This window comes from Bemisia tabaci, chromosome 2 (assembly GCF_918797505.1).
Source record: "Bemisia tabaci chromosome 2, PGI_BMITA_v3".
Taxonomy (NCBI): domain Eukaryota; kingdom Metazoa; phylum Arthropoda; class Insecta; order Hemiptera; family Aleyrodidae; genus Bemisia; species Bemisia tabaci.
The window spans coordinates 22,039,464-22,058,858 of NC_092794.1; the positions used below are offsets into that span (position 1 = coordinate 22,039,464).

At 34.7% G+C, this 19,395-nt stretch overlaps 1 protein-coding gene across 6 annotated transcripts; it reads left to right on the top strand.

The window, feature by feature from the left end:
* The first annotated feature begins 155 nt into the window (after positions 1 to 155).
* Positions 156 to 17,564, top strand: Rilpl (Rab interacting lysosomal protein like). Of its 6 annotated transcripts, XR_011899264.1 has the most exons (10): positions 156 to 368; positions 496 to 809; positions 1,708 to 1,843; positions 2,423 to 2,550; positions 3,054 to 3,257; positions 3,852 to 4,033; positions 6,699 to 6,902; positions 8,378 to 8,470; positions 9,596 to 9,759; positions 12,812 to 13,032. XR_011899264.1 is itself a non-coding variant. In XM_019060798.2 (9 exons), the coding sequence occupies exons 2-9, from the start codon at positions 522 to 524 to the stop codon at positions 12,939 to 12,941; spliced, it is 1,365 nt and encodes a 454-aa protein (XP_018916343.1). In that variant the 5' UTR covers positions 157 to 368; positions 496 to 521; the 3' UTR covers positions 12,942 to 17,564. The 6 variants fall into 6 exon arrangements, 2 of the variants coding, with proteins under 2 accessions (XP_018916345.1, XP_018916343.1); XR_011899267.1 differs by lacking the exon at positions 6,699 to 6,902; XR_011899265.1 differs by lacking the exon at positions 9,596 to 9,759 and having other exon boundaries at positions 157 to 368; positions 6,703 to 6,902; positions 12,812 to 13,023.
* Positions 17,565 to 19,395: the final 1,831 nt, after the last annotated feature.

The window sequence follows — 19,395 nt, forward strand, 5'->3', positions numbered from 1 at the left end:
TTATGACGATTTCAATCAAATAGAAATTTTTGTTTTGATTCAAATTCAACACCACTACTCAGCATGTAACATCAAGAAAACTTGTCAACATCGCTAAAATAAAAAAATTTTGTGCTGTTGCTGTTGTTTTGACTGATGACGTCATGAGACCTCATCAGCTGATTTCAGCAGTCTGCATTCCTTTAGAAGCTCAAGCCGTCAAACAAGTCGCGGCGCGTAGTGCTATATTCTGAACTTATTTCCATTTTTCAATTTATAAGTAGTGATATTATTTATAGATAACAATTACAATGACCCATCTCCACCGATCTCAATTAAACCTGTTGAAAGTATCATTTGCTTCAGCGTAGTTTGCTCAGAACTCACAGGTACCTGTTCAGCCCCTTATCTATCTCCTATCAATTTTTGCAAGCTTTTAACATCCTCTAATTTCTTTATATCTACTAATGCTAATATGCACACAATTTTTGAGACTCCCATTTACTTCTTTTGCAGGCAAAATTTCCAATTGGTCTTCCTTCATGCCGTACGCAGTAAGCAACTCACCTGTCATGGAATCTCCGAAACCAGATATCAGTGTCATCGATGTCTATGACTTAGCCTCAGAGATTGGTAGCGAGTTCGAGAAAATAATTGATGTTTTTGGTGTGGATGCTGTCACTAGCCTCATGCGAAAAGTCATCAATGCACTTGAATTGCTCGAAGGTATGGCAGCCAAGAGCGATCAAGAAAACCTCACCATTCAAGACTTGCAAGCAAGAATAAACAAGCTCGAGCGTGAGAAAGAAGAAAAAAGAAGATTTGAAAAGGTATACACACTTTATTTTTTCTTCGTTAGTCTCTCTCTTATCAATCTAGCCATTGAAGTTACAGTTACTGCCGATTACGAACGTTGCAAGCGCTTTAATTTAAGTAATTAGGAAAGCCTTTGCCTCTGTACAAGCACATTTTAAATAACTCTGTCACTTTTTGAAGTACTATCGAACACATTTAAGTGTATTCTAGGAGGCACACAATATTAAAGAAATGAAGTTAAAGTGATGATAATGTGATGGCTGTCTGTTCGTGAGTTGGTTGTCCGTCACTTCACTGTAAAAGTGAAAGAAATGGCTGGACAAATGTCACATCAACTTTAAGTGTTTTAAGCAACAGTTTGTTCATCGGTCAGCGCACGTATTTCTGTTGAGCGGTGGCATTTTTTTAGATGACCTATGTCCAATCTTTTCATTCCTCAGTCCTAGGTGTCCCACAAAGTGTTTTTGGTGTGTAGCCAAGGGCAGCATGCGGAATTTAGGCAACCAGACACCATCTGAACATCAGACAGGAGTCACCTATTTCCTGAGAAGTTTTGGTCAAAAAACTTAAAAGTGGTTACACGAAGTGATCGCCGAAGTATAGTGCTGCACCGCTCTATTTTTACGTACATATTCTGATAAGTTTCCTTAGTGACAGTCAGATAGGAGTATGAAAAAGAGAGCTGCTTTTGCTTTGACCATCTTTCCAAAGTACTTCCATTGTCTCTACCTCAATGCCAGAAGATGAAGATGTCTGTCAGTAATGAAATCACTGGTGCTATGATGAGTATTTAATATTACTACTTGATACATCTGTTTTGTAACTTGAAGAGATAGCTTTCAAGTCTTCAATTTTTTTTTTATTTTCTGATATACACTAGATTAAAATTTTTTGTATTTTTCATTTTTTTAGGAAGTAGAGCAAGTTGAAGACATGTGGCGCGCCGAAGTCGACCAGTATCAAGCTATGGTGCAAAAACTACAAGAAGATAATATGAGGCTAACACGCCTCCTAGCTTTGTCTGAAGATGAGTCTCTAGCTGCTAGAAGTAAGTCCCTCTCGATTTTCATCTTCCATTAACCCTCTAAGTATGTTTATAAAATGTATTCATTATCTGCCACAACCTTGGTCAGTGACAAAAATCAGTAACTCTGAATGCCTATGAATACTCTTTAATAGCTTAAACAATGCTGAAATTTAAAAAAGTTAATATCAGTAATCACCTAAATTGATCAGAAAACACCAAAAATCTGTTGCATGATAAATAAAATTTATTGCATTTGTTAAATCTCAGTAGCATCGAAAGCTAATTCAGCTACAATGACCACAAAAAAGCATAATTATTTTGGTCAGATTTTCCGATAAATGAAAATAATCATCTAGATATAGTGAAATGCTCCATTCACGATTGCTATGCCAGCCACTTCACTTTATTGCATATTGATTAAGAATGCCATCTAATATGAAATTATGGAAAATGTGTGAAAAGTTATGTCAGTTCTCAGAATATGGGATACTTGCACGTCATGGCTCATTAAATTAAGTCAACCAGTTACACTATATTTCTATTTGCCCGCCTGAAAAAAATGTATTTTTTATCCTTAATTTCTGGTGGTCTCTTTTACAGCGCAATCTGTCGCAACGGAAGTTGATGTAGCAACTGTTCAAGAATTAAATAGTACTATTGAGCAACTTAAACGACAGTTAAGGACCAAAGATCGCGAGTTAGCATCCAAAAGTACAGACATAGAAAATGTAAGTATCCACTTGGTCATTGTGAAATTTCATGTAATATGTTTCTCTTTCAGCTTTTTTAAAATTGGATTAATTTTATTTTTATTACTTACTATACTGCATCTCTTCAATGGGTATTTTTGAGTTAGTTACGCAAGAAAAAGGGATCTTTCATGCTCTGCTGTAAAGAATTCATATCTTAGTATTGAAGCAAAACTCACCCAAGACGTAGCCAGATGCAAGGAGATAAATGGAAGTTTTTCTACCTCCTTTACCTCAGCTGATTAGCAGATTAAGTTGAAAAAAAAATGCTAGAAAAATTTTCCCATTTCAAGACTAAGAAAGTTTTTTCGTATGTAACTGCATAATTAATTTTTTGTAAGATTGCAACAGGCTAATAATTCAACTGTATCATTAATTCATAATAAATAATTTCATTTTCCTTGCCTTGTGGATATTTCTGCTACTATTTATGATTCAATAAAAGTCGGAGCCCTAACAAAATGTTTCCTTTCTTCTTGTAGTTGTCTAATCAAGTGGAGAGGTTTACATCCCTCAAGAAAGAATTCAGGAGGAAGCAGAATATTAGCCAAACGCAAATGAGAGCGCTAGCAGAAGAAAGAGCAGATCTTCTTGTTCAGCTGCAAGACAAGAGAAAGGAAGTGAAAGTCCTCTGCCACAGACTGGGAATTGCTCAAAAAGAAAATGAAGATCTTGCCAATAGTTCAGTGAGTATATACAGTATTGGTCAGTAAAAAGGAACCAACTTTTAATGTAGTGGAGTCTGCTTATTAGGAGTGGACAGTAGAATCTCATACTAATCTTGAAGAAGAAAGTATTTTCTCTCAACATTTTAACTCTAAAAAATTGCAAAGCTGAACATCAAACTTGGATGCAAATGATAAAAACTACCAAGGCATGAATATTTTTTGTACCTTTCACCGAGCCGCTTAAATCTAGAGAAACATCAATTTTTTGCTTCTGCCAGAAATCCATTTCAGTTGCCTTAAGAATCTTCTGGGTTCGATCTTTCATGGGCCATACTTCACTGCTGTAGGTCAGAATGCTTTTAATTATGGTGTTATAAATCATTCTCCTTCAAAGTGCAAACTTTTTAATCACAATAGTCTTAGCTTGGTTTGACATTTAAAGACATTTTATGTCCTAAAATGTCACTGGACTGCCTCCCATGCTCTGGTGTTAATGCTTAGTTCTGAGTTTTTGTGGACCAAGGTCTTTTTTCTGAAGAAAGTCTCTTATTGTGAAGGTGTATTCTATGGCTAACTACCTCTCTCATTGGCCCCTGATTTTTCCTGTTCTAGATGGATTCTCCTGACTTGAGGAATAAAGTAGTGTTCGATGTTCATGACCCTGATCGACCAAGGTTCACTGCGACTGAGCTGAAAGATATCATCCAAGAGAGAAATGAGCTGAAAGTGAAGAATAGCAACCTAGAAGAGGAACTAGAAGCATTCAAGCCAAAGCCAACAGTCAAAGTAGAATCGTAAGTGATGTTTAGTCTTATTTTCAATCTGCATTATCTTTTCCAAACATCATTTTGTTTAAACAAGACCCATTAATCTGCATAATTTTTAACATTGATGTTTGCTGAATTCATATCTTGCACCTGATAATTTCTCTACTCGTCAAAGTATATCAGTAATGAAGCTGTTGCAAAATTTTGCCTGCATTAAGAATAATAGCACGTTATTAAGTACATTTTTATGTTCTCCTATCGCCTGATTTACCCTTTATCAGTTTTAGTTACTGTTAGTGACAATGGTCAAAAGATAATAGATGTATGGAAATACTAAAAGATACTGTGTTTCTTATAACCTTGTTTTTGCGCTTTAAAATATCTAAATGTATGTAGGTTTTTGATTAGTCCTTCCTCAAACCTGCATGGACCATGAGGATGCCATTTCGACGGTGTAAGTCGGCAATCACATAACTCGGTTTGCAATGTCGCAGTCTTCCTGTCATACTTTATTTTTAAACGGAAAACTACTCAACAGTATTTTTTTACAACTGCCATGATTTTTCTTCTCTGTGCGAAGAAAATTCTGCAAAAACTTCACAGAATGATGTTAATTTGTTCTCCTTTCAAAAAATAGCATAGAGGTGGAAATTTATAGACACTGCAAACGAGATATGTGATTGCAAACTTACGCTGTCAATTCATATTTAGGTATTGATAGTAAGTATGGATGAATCCCTTTGAAGCACACAACACTCATGGAAACATTTGCATGGCATATCAATAGCACTTGAGGAGAAAATATTTTTTTGTTATTTATCATGAAGACCACCTGACCACGTTGTGAAAATGTATAGTGTTCAGATAGTGTCATAAAAAAACAAGTACAGTACGAGTACATAGCAAACTTACAATTAGTAGTTAGTGATTAAAAATATACAGGGTGATCCAAAAGTCCCTTCCACCCCCTCTAACTTTTTACCTAATTGAGGTAAAGATTTGAAACTTGGGGGATGTTCCTGGGTCAAAGGGAGCTACTTTTTGGCCCCCCTAAAATTTTCAGGGGGCCCCCCCTTGGGGGGGCAACGGCCCCCAACTTTTAATTTTCAAATGGGAAGACCCCCTTTGTGATAGCTCGTTCGAAAGAGCATAAAAAAAGAAAACTTTTCGCGCAAACCCGAAGTCAATATCTCAAACCGTTTCCAAATGGCGGCCGGTTAAAGTTCAAAATGGCCGAAAATTCACACCGGTTTTTTGTCGATGGATTTGCGCAAAAATCGGTATGCAGGGGTATTTTGACACGAGAAAAACGAATTTGGCGTTAGATTTTCAAAAAAACCGAAATTTCCAAAATGGCCGCCGGTTAAAGTTCAAAATGACCAAACATTGATTTTTTTAGAAATCTAAGTTCAAATTTGTTTATCTTATGCCAAAATACTCTCAAAATCCAAGTTTTAGGCAAATCCATCAGCAAAAAACCGAGGTGACAATTTTCGGTCATTTTAAACTTTAACCGGCGGCCATTTTGGAAATTTCGGTTTTTTTGAAAATCTAACGCCAAATTCGTTTTTCTCGTGTCAAAATACCCCTGCATACCGATTTTCGCGCAAATCCATCGACAAAAAACCGGTGTGAATTTTCGGCCATTTTGAACTTTAACCGGCCGCCATTTTGAAACGGTTTGAGATATTGACTTCGGGTTTGCGCGAAAAGTTTTCTTTTTTTATGCTCTTTTGAACAAGCTATCACAAAGGGGGTCTTCCCATTTGAAAATTAAAAGTTGGGGGCCGTTGCCCCCCCAAGGGGGGCCCCCCTGAAAATTTTAGGGGGGCCAAAAAGTAGCTCCCTTTGACCCAGGAACATCCCCCAAGTTTCAAATCTTTACCTCAATTAGGTAAAAAGTTAGAGGGGGTGGAAGGGACTTTTGGATCACCCTGTATGATTCTTTCCATATTCGTCATGTATCTCCCATTATGAACAATCACGAAGACTTTTTCTCTATGCCCTGAACCTTATTTCGTAATCTCAATCAAATTTTGCAACAGGTTCATTTTAGGGCCTGTAAAATTAACATCACAAAATTTACTCGTACTTTTTGTTAAAAGTACCTCGCATGCTGCATTTTTTTTTTTTTTTTTTTTTTTGTTTACTAAAAGGACAGCCTCAATCCAGTTTTTTGCAAAAGTATAAGCAATTTTTAAGTCAGAAAAATGTTCGTTTGTAAAGTATTCTAAAAGCACAACATTTTTTGAAAAATCTGAAATCTTTTGGAGATTTTTTGAATAACTTTAAAGCAAACCAAGAAGAGGAACAAGTTGCCTGTATTTTCTGCCTACATATTTGCATTTCAAAGTAAATAAATCTTCATGTTTGGCGAGCGAAAAATTTCAATACTTAATGGCTGTCTCCTCTTAGTTGATATTTAATTGCCCTTTGTCTTTATTGCACCTAAGCTGTTATCAAGGTATCACAAACCAACAAAGAAGGGTAGAGAATTAGAGGCTGGTAATTTTTTAAATTGCTTTCCCTCCTTGCAAACTTTCCATGATTTTCCACTAGCATCCTGCTCTGTTTTAAAGATGATATTGCTTTAATTGTATGCTCATAGTTACTTTTCTTGTATGATAAGTTGATCCCTGTGTCAGTTGTTGCATTTGTTGGCTGCATGTTATTGCGTTTAATTCTTGAATAGCCAGGCAGGACTGTTTGATGTCGAGCACTCCGAAGAGGCCAAAGAAGGAGGGCGATCATCAAGATATCTCTACCAGCCTAGCGTCAGTGGATTCTTCCCCATCCAGCCCTCCCAAGCAGCCCAAGAACATCCGGTCTATTCTGAACATCAGACGATATCTTCCTTATTTCCCGGCCCCCACAAATTAGTCTCTTCAAGTTACAGGTAGTCAGTTTTTCCCAATAGCTTTGATCTTTGGGTACTTCATCATATCTTGAAGGATGATTTCAGGAAAAATCAGCTTACTCAAAAAAGTGTCATTAACTTTCCCAATTTTTAAAGTTAATCTTTTTCCTTGCTACTCGCAAAATTTGGTAGAGGAGCTGACCAGGTTTTATGCAACTTTTAAAGTAGTTCTTCTCCTCCTAAGGATTTCGAAGATCCTGAGGATAAGCCCTCAGTCATTCAAAGCTGAATAATTGTGAAAAATGACCAACAACTCAATAAAACTCCTTTTAACCAACTTGCTAATTGCACACATAATGCAAAGTAGAGAATGGAAAAATAAATCCAAATGATATGTTTGAAGTAAGATTGTTGAACAATTTTCAAGTTCTCGCAGTTATGTGGGATCTGCTATCCTGTAATTGCTGTATCTCTGAATTAGCGGGTTCTAGATCTCATGTACCAAATATTGAAGTGAATAATGAAATCAATATTTAATTATTCAAAATTTTCATTTATCAATTTTTTGTTTGTGTTATCAATCAAGATATTTTTTTCATGGAGGTGTCAAGTTGAACTTTGTTTTGCAAGATAATATTTGTCAGTTGTCACCATGCATTTTGGTAGTTAGAATATTCTTTTATCATCAAACAATGTATATGTGTCCAAATTTTTTTTTATCGATAGTCAGGAAGATATTGGAATTTTGATTTATTTCCAAATCAAATGAAAAAATGCATTATTTTGCTTGTTGTTGCTTTTACTGTTGTAGATGAAAACTTGTTTTTTTAAATGTTAAAACGTTTAAGAGCCTTATTTGCATGCTTTTTGCTACATCTAACTGTTCCCTACCTTAACATTTGCACTTTTAAATCTCTCGCAACTAGCTCTTTAAAACACAAATATTGGTCACTCGGAATGAGAGGTGACCTTCCATGATCATATGTTAGTGTTCTTTCTCTCTTTCCTGGCAACAAAATACTTTTACCCGTAAAACAAATTACTTAAATTTATACTAGGTAGGTTTGAAAATATTTTGTTAAAAAAATCTTACAGTTTATCCTTCTACTTAAGATGTATTATTCTTTACACATAGTACAAAGATGCATAGCAAGGGACTTTGCCTCTTTTTCCCGCGGTATTGAGTAATAACCAACCAGAAAGGTAACTTTTGGTTTCTCCCATCATATCACAAATGGTCACTTTTTTTTAAGTGAACTTGGGACCGTTTCATCTGGAAATTTGAAAAAAAAAATTTTGTCTGAAAGAAGCAGGGGGGGGGGGGGTGAATGTAGTAGTCTTAAGGTGTAAACAAAATTTCCCTTGATGAGGTCGGGAAAGAGTTGCAGTCAGGACCCTGTTCATATTTCTTATACTGTCATTTTCGTCCTACTGTTTATTTAGTTAGTAATTAACTGTAAGTTACTGAAATATATTCAATCTATTCTCAATGGTATGTTAATTTTTATTTTCAGTCCGGAAGATGAGGATCCTCCTGTTCAAGGGCCCTTACCCTGTGAACCTGATGACGCCCCGTGGAAAAAATCGGAGACAGGAATTCGAAAGTTGTAAGTACTTTTCTCCCCATTCTTTTATTGATTAATCTTTCACTTTTTTTTACAGCACTCCACATTTTTGTGTGCATCCTGTAGGCTTTGCTATTCATTTGATTCAATTCCAATGCAGAAGATGTGTATTCCTCTGTTTGAGAGCTTCACAGTTTTGATATTGTCTTTTGTATCATAGATTGCATTCTAAATTTCTTTGATTTAGAGACAACGATTTGAATAAAATTAGGCTGAGAATTATGTAGACTTAGTAGAATCCAAGTCCGAGCATGCATCAATCCGCTATTTTTTTCTTGCCTCTTAGTTGATCATGGTACATTCTTTATTGTAAATTTGATACACTGTTTTCATAAACTGATGTCGTAATGTGCCATGATTACATTTTAGTTTTCTCACCTTTTTACATTAATTACCGTCACCATAACTTTTTGAAGGAAAAAAGCAAAAGGCATGCAAATAGGCTCATGAGTTCTGTCATTTGGTGTCTGTTTTTTGTAGATAAAAGAAAAAAATGTCAACATTAGCACAATCAATCAACACTTTGATAATGGGCAGTGATCTTTGCTCCAAAATTTTTAGGGCCGATAGGCTGGGAAGCCTAATTTTTAGGCATCATTTTCAAATTTATTGGAGTCATACACATTCTTGATCTTAAAAACTTTGGAAGGACTAAGGTCACAATAGAAATGAAGACTGTAAAAAAATTTTAGGCGCCTTATGAGGTGTAGTGCGGAGTGCCTCTTATTTTTAGGCACCAAAGCCTGATTTTTATATTGCCCATTGAAGTTGGAACACAAATGATGAGTTACACCCCCCCCCCCCCCCCCCCCCCAAAAAAAGTTTTTTTTTTCAAGGGTAGCAGGTCTCTAGCTCATTTTGTTAGCCTGAGAAAATACCCGATGAAATACAAATTTTTTAAATAGGGCATGGTTGTAGGCCTGAAATTTCTCCATCAGACTCTCTTTTATTATTAGTATTCTGCTCTGTACGTGTTATACTAGCACTAGAGGTACTTGATACAATACTTGGAATTTTATTTTTTATTTTTTTTTTTTTTGTCCGGTTCTACTTTTTTAAATCAGCTGAAATAAAATTATCTGTTTGCTTTTACTGCCCCTATTTTAGACTGAGAAAATTAGCTGTGTTACGAATGCATGTAGAATTTTTCTTACTGAAAGTCAGAATTTTTTGACTTCGCGTTGACAATGCAAATGAAAGTCGGATAACGCAACAAGACCACAAACCGTTACTGTTTTCATGCAGCATGATAATACTATTCATTTTTAAGAGTAAGTAAGTTGAGTTGCTCATTGGTGGAGGTGTTGTCTTGATATAAACTCTATCAATATGCACCTGGGGATGCCTTTCAACACAGGGAAATTCACTAAGACCTTGAATCTTTTATACTTCTATATGTTGTCATTTAATTTTAACCTTCAAATCCTAGAAATGAACTTTCACATGTTTAATTTAGTGTTACTCTTGCAAGTTCTATGCAAGAGGTGCAGTGCAGCTACATTTTGGGTCTTTGTGGTGCACAGCTTGACTAAAGTCACAACGTACCTACTGAAGTCATGTCTGTTATGTAAGTTGGTTGAAGTCTTGGGATTAGGAGATCCAAGTCTTGAGAACAGAGCAAATGCCAGAGATTTCCAATTGTTTAGGCATTAGAAACCATTGTAAAGCAGAAACAGGAGAGATGAGCGTTTGGTTAGGTAACCCCAATACTTGCACCCTAGCTTTAAATTTGGAATGAACCAGAGAGCCCTGTTTTATTGCAATTTGCAACTTTGTACTTGTGCCGAAGCCTCAGATACCTGAAAGACACTATAGAGGGTGGAAGAGAAACCTATGATCAAATGGGAATAGAGGAACTGAGGTGACCAAAAAAAGCCACGATTTTCAAAAATTTCAATCTGTTAACAAGTAACTGTAGGCCATTTAAACTGTGAATGTAGTGGACTTTCAGGGTGTTTTCCCCTTTATCAGTACATACTAAAAATATAAGTTACTTCTTAAATTTGTTTTTATTATTTTTGATAGTGATAGTAATCACTGATTCACCAGTGAGTATGCATTTCGATCATTCTTGTTAAAAAGTGCTTGGGTCGCTTAATCTTTTTAAAAAGCTTGAGTCTCTATTCTTATTACCATCTATTTCACCTCGAAAAGTGAAGTAAAAGATACAAACAGAGGACACACTCATTTCTCTCTGCTTTAAGACAGCTAAACTGAGATAATTATTGTGGCTAAAAATCTGTGAAAAAGTATATTCTGTTGTTTAATGCTTATGACGCTCCATACTTTTGCACCTAGGTATAAAATTTTAAGTAAATTTTTATGAAAAGTCGTATTTCCATAAAAATTCCAGTAGATTCTCTACCATGCATTTTTATTCTCAAAATTCCGAAGTACCGGTCAAATAATTTTAAAAAGAGGTCTTTTGGCGATTCTATTTTTTCTCATGAAAGCAGAGATACGAATAGAGGCATTAGTGTCTCGATCCACCATGCCATATGAGCAATTCACTTGCTTCCTTTCTCTTAATCTTTCTCGAAATTACTTTCAGAGCTAGCAGAGTGATTTTTAATTTAAGTCATCTTTTCAATTTGGAGAAATGCTTGATGATTTGGAATCAGTATTGCACTGAAGAAATAATTATCTAATTGAAACTGCACGTTGAATTGATGAATGATTTGATAACTGTATGGTACCCCTAAACTGCTCTCACGCAACACTTAGATTTGGATTAAATTTTGCAATGAGGAACCACTATTTCTGGCTCTTCCATAAAAGCACCTTTCTGCATAGGGAAACCGATGGCATATATGTTGTCTCTAAAATGAGCCAGAAATAGTGGTTCCTTATCGCGAAATATGGTCCATTTGATGTTGATAATTGCCTAGGATATTAAATGTCAGGGTTAACCCTTTGTTGCATGAGCTACTCGTTGATTTTGGAGGGAAAATCCACATTATACAGTATTTTTTCGACATTAGAGTCGGTTAGAATCGATTTTTATGGGTTTTTTTAAAGTAAAGAGATCAGACTTAAAATGTTCCTCAAAACTCATTTCTTGCTTCGATTCAATTTAATACTCCAGCACAGAAATAAAGCTGAAAACCATTTGTTGCTTTCATGCAACGCTATGCAATAAAGGGTTAATATGACAAGTGACACAAGTAAGTGTGATGTAAGAGATAATCGTGTCGATCTCATGGTGAGTTAGTCATCATTGATTCCCAATCGTCAACCATTATTTTTTTTTTTTTTTTTTTTATCAAGTTAGATTCTACTCGTATGATCACACTGCTGGTCTACTTTTTTATGTAATACTTCTCTTCTCTTCCACACTTCCTTTCTCTTTTGTACTCTCTATCTTCTATGTTTTTTTACGTGAATGTCAAGAAAAAAGGTGTCGTTCCTCCGATCATTCTAAAGGCACTTGCTATCCCAAGAACTTGATGGGACCTTAAACTTCAAATCTGTAGTCACTGATGTGAATCTCCTTGAGGATTCAGTCAATTTCGAGGTGCAACCAGTAATTAGTTAGATCATCAGCGTTAGAGCACCTACAGAGGGAAAGTATAACCATCCTCACTGCAGAAAAGTGTGTGGCTCTCTGATTGGTCGGCGATTTTTAGGCTTTTAAGGTTGCCCCTTCGCTCCAAAGAACCAAGGCAAATAAACAAGATGACTACAGAATTCTAGATGAGATGGAGATTTTTTTATTTTGAACTTCAGAGTCGAGTCCTGAACCAACTTGTCAAAAATGACCCTTTTTGTACATAGGTACTCTAATCAGCGTAAAAATATAAGAGGACACTTTGCATTAGTAAACTGCATTTCTGGTCACAAACCATTTTCCATTTGATTATCTAACTTCACTTATGAAAATTCAGACTAAAGAAATCCTATATAATTGTAATTTGTGATTTTAAATGTCCTCAGCGATCCATTATATGAATTTTGGGAAAGTATTTGCAGAAGATTTTATTATTTACTGGATCACCCTCTTTATTGTAAGTTCACTAATTATTGTAATTATGCAAAAACAGTGTCAGTGGCCTTATCTAAATACGCTTCTAATGGCTCAGCTCTTTTATGTGGTGCCAGGCCTACCGAAATCAAGGGGTTGGTTCTGGTTCACAGGGAAAAAGATTCCCTCACCCTTTTCTTAGACAAGGATATGTTTCCTGCTAATTATTTTAAGGTGTTAAAATTTGTGCACTCACCTCATCATACTGTATATTTTATCATATCATTTAATTTTTTGTTTAATGCCATTCTTTGTTTCATTTTAGCTCATTGTTAAAGAAATCCCCTTTTGTTCTGTTACAGTTTTCGGAAGCTTTTTAGCGAGACAAATAAAATGTCGTTTCTCGGAGATAGTCCCAAGCGCAGTTTATCTTCCTTGTCAAAAATTTCTGGCACCAGTGGTTATACATCAGGTGTTGAAAGCCTTCCATAATTCCTCTCTCTCAGCACCGATTTTACTGGTCTTTTATTTAATTGACAGTTGTGGCAACACCGACATTTTTGTAACAAATCTAGAGGCCAAATAGTCAGTGCAAATCTCTTACTTCTATTCTTTACCTGTAATGTATTTTTAACTTTTTTCACTTTTAAAATTAAAATTTTAGAGTATGAGGCATTTTAAATCAATTCAATTGTTGCTATTTGTTCGATATTTTTATACTAGCACTTGGTATTCCAGTGTTTTTTTTTTTTTAATTTATTTTCTTTTTACTTTATTTTTAAAACTAGGCTGTTGAATTTTATGTTTTATCGGGTTTGGGTTTTTACATTTTTGGACAGGGAACGAACTATAAGGATTAAGAACTTTTCAGGACATAAGGGCTATTATTAGGTAGTAATTAAGAATTCGATCATCGTGAAATTACTTTATTTGGAACAGCCTTCCTTGGGTTCAAAAGCGATCAAAATATTATCTCTAGTCAATTGGAACTGTAGATCATATCACAATTCAATTTTTTATATGTCTCACTCAATATATCACTGTCTCGATGCAAATCACTGTATCGATGCAAGTATTAAGCTTTTAGTCTCGTTATAGGAACAAATATTAATTTAATAATTATAATTTTGGTTCAGACTGTTTCCAAACAATGCAGAAAGAGGAGGCAAATGTTTAGTCTAAGATTGTAAATAATTTGTATGAGAGTTACTCCCCCCAGCCATTCGCCAGGAACAGTGGAGGTACATAAATGCCTCATGCTTTTTAGTTGTCAAGACAGCCTCAAGGATTTGAGGTTTAAACAATCAGTATTACTGCAAGTGCAGAATTTTTCTGACCCTATGACCTTAAGTTTAAATCCTAGTAAGAGCCAAAGGCCTTTACATATTTCCTTTTTGGACTATTTCCGTCAAATTTTTCTTGGGGTCTGTTGACAGATGAAATAGCTTCCTCCAAAAACTCCTCGTCATCTTTGATAAGAAAAAAAAAATGTAAAAATTAAGATACCTCAAGAATAGTGCAATTGTCATGAAACAAATTCACACCAAAATAATTAAAAATTCTGCATAACGTAACAGGGAAAGAAAGGAAATAATTAAAAATTGAACGGAAAGAACAAACCTTTTGATTTGGCCATAGGGGCTATATGTCAAAAATTCTGCACTCCTTAAATGACTTCAGGCAGCAACTTATAACTTAACAAGGTCATTAAGCAACACTGTAAACAATATTACCAGTTAATTTTGTACAAAATCTATACCTTTAAATCTTTTGGAGCGTCAATTTTTGATTGTCAAAAAGTCAAAATTTGATCATATGTCACTCAGAAATAACCCTGGAAGTATTGCTCTTGAAGGATGTGCCATTTTCTGGTATATTTTGAAAATGTTCTCCTTATTTCTCCTTGTTTTCCTGTTTCATTAGGTCTATTAGGATGTATGTGAAGTTAGACACCCTTATATTGATCCTACGGCTCCTTGCTAGTGTCCTCTTTTTTTCCAGGAGTTTGGCTTTTTTGTGTGTTTAATATAGTCCAAAGGATGTCTCATATTGTGCTTTTTACAAAGCTCCTGAGGAACATGTATAAACTAGAAGATGGCATATTAGATCGAGGGAATGAATCAGGGGGTTCTTGGTGCTGTTTGCTTTGCAGCATTGTGCATTGTGTGTAAATGAGTCTAGTTTAACCCTCTTTTTATCCAACCCAAAACGGGGCTTTCAAAGGCATGTAGGCATGCAAGTTTCAGAAATTGTCAAAAAATATCGTTGAACAGTTTTTTAGCTAACAAAAATATTATTCAACCCCATAAATTGTTGCAGAAATTACTGGAAAGAAGAGTAAAACGTATGATAATATATTTTAAATTTGAATAATTTCGACTACCATGGAAAGGGCAAGATTTCACTTTTACAGGCTAAAGAAACTATGACATGCTACATTTTTACTAATTTTCAAGATGTTTGTGCCTTCATGACCTTAGAAAATTTGTTCTGAGTTCAATGAAACGACAAACAAATTGTAGTCATTTTGCTGTGCGGAGGGTTTCAAAGTTAATGGTGCCTTGATCGACCCTTTATTTCACTCCCCGGATTCAGTGAGCAAACTTCTAATTTAAATGGTTCTTAGATGCTTCGTATAGTGTGAAACATATGACTTCAACCTGTTGACCGTTTTTTATACACAAACTGGGTTTGTTTTTGCCCAATTCAGAAAATGTAATTTTCCCAGAAAAGAGATGGCGTCAATAAGGAATTGTAGGATCAAGGTAGGAGCTTCAAACTTTAAGAATAACCAGAAGGGCATTAATGCAACGCGAAAAACATGGGCAAGCAATAGGTTTAGAATGTGGCCAAAAAGTGGCACATCCTATGATTTAGTGCATATCAACCCAACTTAGCTTTTGACCTATAGTATTTTTTTTGGTTGTTCTTTCAGAGTTTCTTCCAACTATCACATGATCAAACCTCATGCGTTTATTTAATCTAACGCATCAAAAAATAATCTAAGCTAGTGGGTTTTTTTTTAAAATTAATGATACTGAAAATTTGTCATCCAATTTTAAGCTCAAGTAAAGATAGAAATAAGTATAACGGTCATGCTTTTAATCCTCATTTTCTTTATTAGTCTATAAACGAATGAGTCTTAAGTAGGTATTGCTTTCCAAAAGCATAATATACTCTATCTCAAGATAAAATATTGTATAGACCTCATAGCAAACAAAGAATCTCAAAATATAGAGCCCTAATTTTGTCTTTTCAAAAGGGACTAAAAGTTGTTTCATAATCTCTTACTTTTCGTTCATTTGTCTCTGAGAGAAAAGCTGGAGCTTTCTCAAAATTTAACTCAGTACCCAAGATAAAAAGAAAAAATAAAGCGGAGCTACGACGTTCCTACTAAGCCTAGCAAAACTATGTGGCACTAAAATTTTAAGGGTTCTGTTCTAGCCTCAATTCATTGGTATAAATGTTCATGGTTGGCTCTTCAATTACTTGTCTCCCAAATTGCTCTCAACTCAATGTTAAATAACGTCATGACTTGTGCTTAAACTGGATAATAAATTTGGTTTAAGAGGCAAAGAATTATCGAAATTCTTTTGATTTATACTCATATTTTCTCTCTCTGATCCGGAGCATATTCTAGCAGACTGAATGTAAATTTCGCATTTGGCCTTCCTACCACTTTTTTAGCAACCACATGAATTGGTCATTAGATGTGACATAATGATGTCACATCTAATGATCAATTCATGTGGTCCTGTTTTTGTGACTTTGTTATTAATTATTAATCATTTTTATTCATTTGTATTCATAAATTTTATACTGTAGTGATTTTAAAGAAAACGCAAATGTGTATGTTTGGATGGTGATTTCAAGTTTTGATATATATTTTTCTCGTGAATTTTACATGGATTAAAGTGTTTTAGTGTCGAAGTTTACAAACCTAAGAATGAAGTCAGAACTAAAACTTTAGCCTCCTCTTACGCAGACTCCTCAAAAAATTTCTCATTCCCTTGTTCATAATTTCACTTGAAAAATTACGGTATGCAAGTTTCTTATTCAATTTGTCATTGTTAAATTTCATCTGAAGAAATAAAAAAATGATTTCAAAATAATAGGTAAGAATCACAATCCAATAGTTCCGTTTGGTGATAAAATTAGCACATGGTAGGAGAAAAACTCTACCGGACTGTCACAATTCCCTGTTATTTGTATGGTGTAGGTCGCGTTTGAAAATGCCAATGAAGAGTAAAATATTCTTTGATTAATCCGTAGGATGTAGCTAAAAAAGCAAGGTGGATCTTTATCCGCTAAAGGAGTTTAATTGATGTAACAGAGTCTCAGCTACTTGCAGTTGACCAAAGATATTTTTCTAACCTGCTAGAAGCATTACCTTGACAAAAAAAATTGGGGAAGATGGGTTGTTGGATCAGGACTGTGCCGAGAAATGTTATTTTCTCTTCAACAGGGTCAAAGTCATTTATGGTATTATATTTTCTTCAAAAGTGAGTCTCTCCAATTAAGTTTTTTAGTATTATTCGCAATTGTCAGTCAACTGTTGTACTTCTTGTCCCAATCAATGCATATAATCAAGACTGCTGTATTTTGTGAAAAGTCCAAATATGTGGAAATATTTTCTTTCTCAAATAAGATCCTCTTTCCACTAAGAAACAAAAAGAAAAGAAAAAAAAGAAACAGTGATGACCCTCATCACAAAGCTGTCAAATTTTACTTGTGTCATTTACTTTTGAAAATTAATGTAAGTTTTACTAAAGTGCCATTTTCATTCATTTTATCAGAGCTCAAAATATGCAAACAGCTGTGCTTGCAATTGATTTGTTGCTTCCATTCTTATTTTGTTTTTGCTCACCAAGTGAGGCTTATTACTAAATTCTTACTATGTGCCCTGACAAAGTTTTATTTATTTTAAGGCTGTGCTTCATTGAACTACTGAGGTTCTCGTGGTGTTATTTTTTTTTTTTATTTTATATGTGTTTTTTCCCCTTTAAATTTTTAGAAAAGTGCTCGCATTGTAAAATTCACCTTGTGGAGTGTCATCTTTGCCCTACTCCTCTCTCCTTTATTTCCTGAATATATTTCTCTAAATGCTTTTGAAAAGTTTGAAGTTTTTTTCCTTACCTACTACCAAGAGAATAATTTGTTCTGGAGTGCTCTGTCAATTACAGCTGCAGCCCATTCCATGGCTTAAAATTGTAAACTGAAGTTGGTATCCAATTTTTTAAAAATGTAGTACTGTGCGATTTTTTTTCTTTCTCTGGTACCATGGTACAATTTTACTGTATTTAACAGAGAGGAACCGGCTCAATCAGAGTGTTATATAATTGTGCATCTTCATCTTGATCTAAAAAAATGCCTACATTAGCAAATGGTTCTTGTTTTTTCACCGTAAAATTTTAAGTTGTACAGGAAAACGGTCGTGTAAATTTTATTATTGTACATATATGTATTACTTTTTAAAGGAAAGATGAAGCACGATTTTTAAAACACTGTAATTGTGTAAGCCGTAAGGTGCCTCAGTAATTAATAAGTATTCAATATAACACCTTGGTTCTCATTCAAATTTACAAACTGTAATTGCGTTGGTTTCCCGCTGCTAAATGAGATTCAACTTTTGAAAGCTTAAGTAGGTCCTTACTCTAAAAAACCGTTGACTTATTTGAAGTATGCCTATCTTTTCCCAGCTTTCTTTCCAAACACTGTTTTTTTTTTTTTTTTTTTTTTTTTTTTTTTTTTTTTTATGATGTAACAGGCAAAAAATGAATTATGTAGTTTTTCTGATAAGGATCTCCAAAAGAATGTGTGTAAATACTAGTTCCCTCACCAAGATCAAATGATTTATTTAAAAAGGCTCCTCGTATCTGTTTCCCTTAGTAACTGTAGACCCACACCAGAGTTTGATTTTTAAATGAAAAATGTTTGAAAACTTGTAATTTATTACAGTTTTTATTTTTTCTTAAATTATTATTATTAATAGAACAGTTTCTAGAATGTAGATTTTATTGGATGAACTGGTTCTTATAATCATGCTAAATCCTCTCTAGGAAGTAGGTGAGCTGAACAGTTCACAATTATTTTTAGCTACATCTCTTAATAGTTTGGATAGAGGGCACTCTAACCTATTCTAGCATATCCATCTCAACATTTTTCAATATTTTGTTTAGATTTTGCTAGTCTGTGTCTTATTTTGGTATGTTTTTATTCGGATGGATGCAGTTAAGAAAAAAGCTGCTAATACTGCTGATTATTATGAACTCTGTCTAATCTTGTTTTTGAAGTTGCAACCCGGCAAAGAGATAATCTGATTGTGAGTTGGTGAAGAAAATTGATATAATGGAACACGATTTATGAAATATTTTGTTCAGTAATTTGGGTAAACCTTATTTTTCATCAAAAATAGGTTGTTTCTTCGACATCTAGATCACTTACTTGATGAATTTTAAAAAACCATAGACTTAGTAAAACAGTATGAGGAATGCCTAATTTCCTAATATTTACGCTGATGCTGGAACTGCATATTTGCTTAGGCTTTGTCTCCATGGGACGTTTCATGGCATTTGTCCCAGGGAAAAATCTCACTTACGAAGTCGAGAAAAATATTGAGTCAGTCAGTACATACTAATCACAGTGCCAACTAAGAGTCATTGTGGAGTCTCAGGAACGACTTAAAAGAAGAAAAAATTTTGTTGTGTTGTTTAACGGGGAAAAAGCCCAGAAGTTTCATCCCTGCGATTCGAACTTGAGAAAAATCCCGTGAAACGTCCCTTGGAGACAAGACGTAAGAGACAGCCAATGTTCACGATTACTTAATTGAACTTTAGGGAGTTTCGGTGTTGGTACAGTGAGATCTCTGTTTCCCCAATTGTTCATTTCTTTTTTAAATCTTAGTTTTGATAAACTCGAGCCATGCAGCTAAGGCCTTGTCTCCACA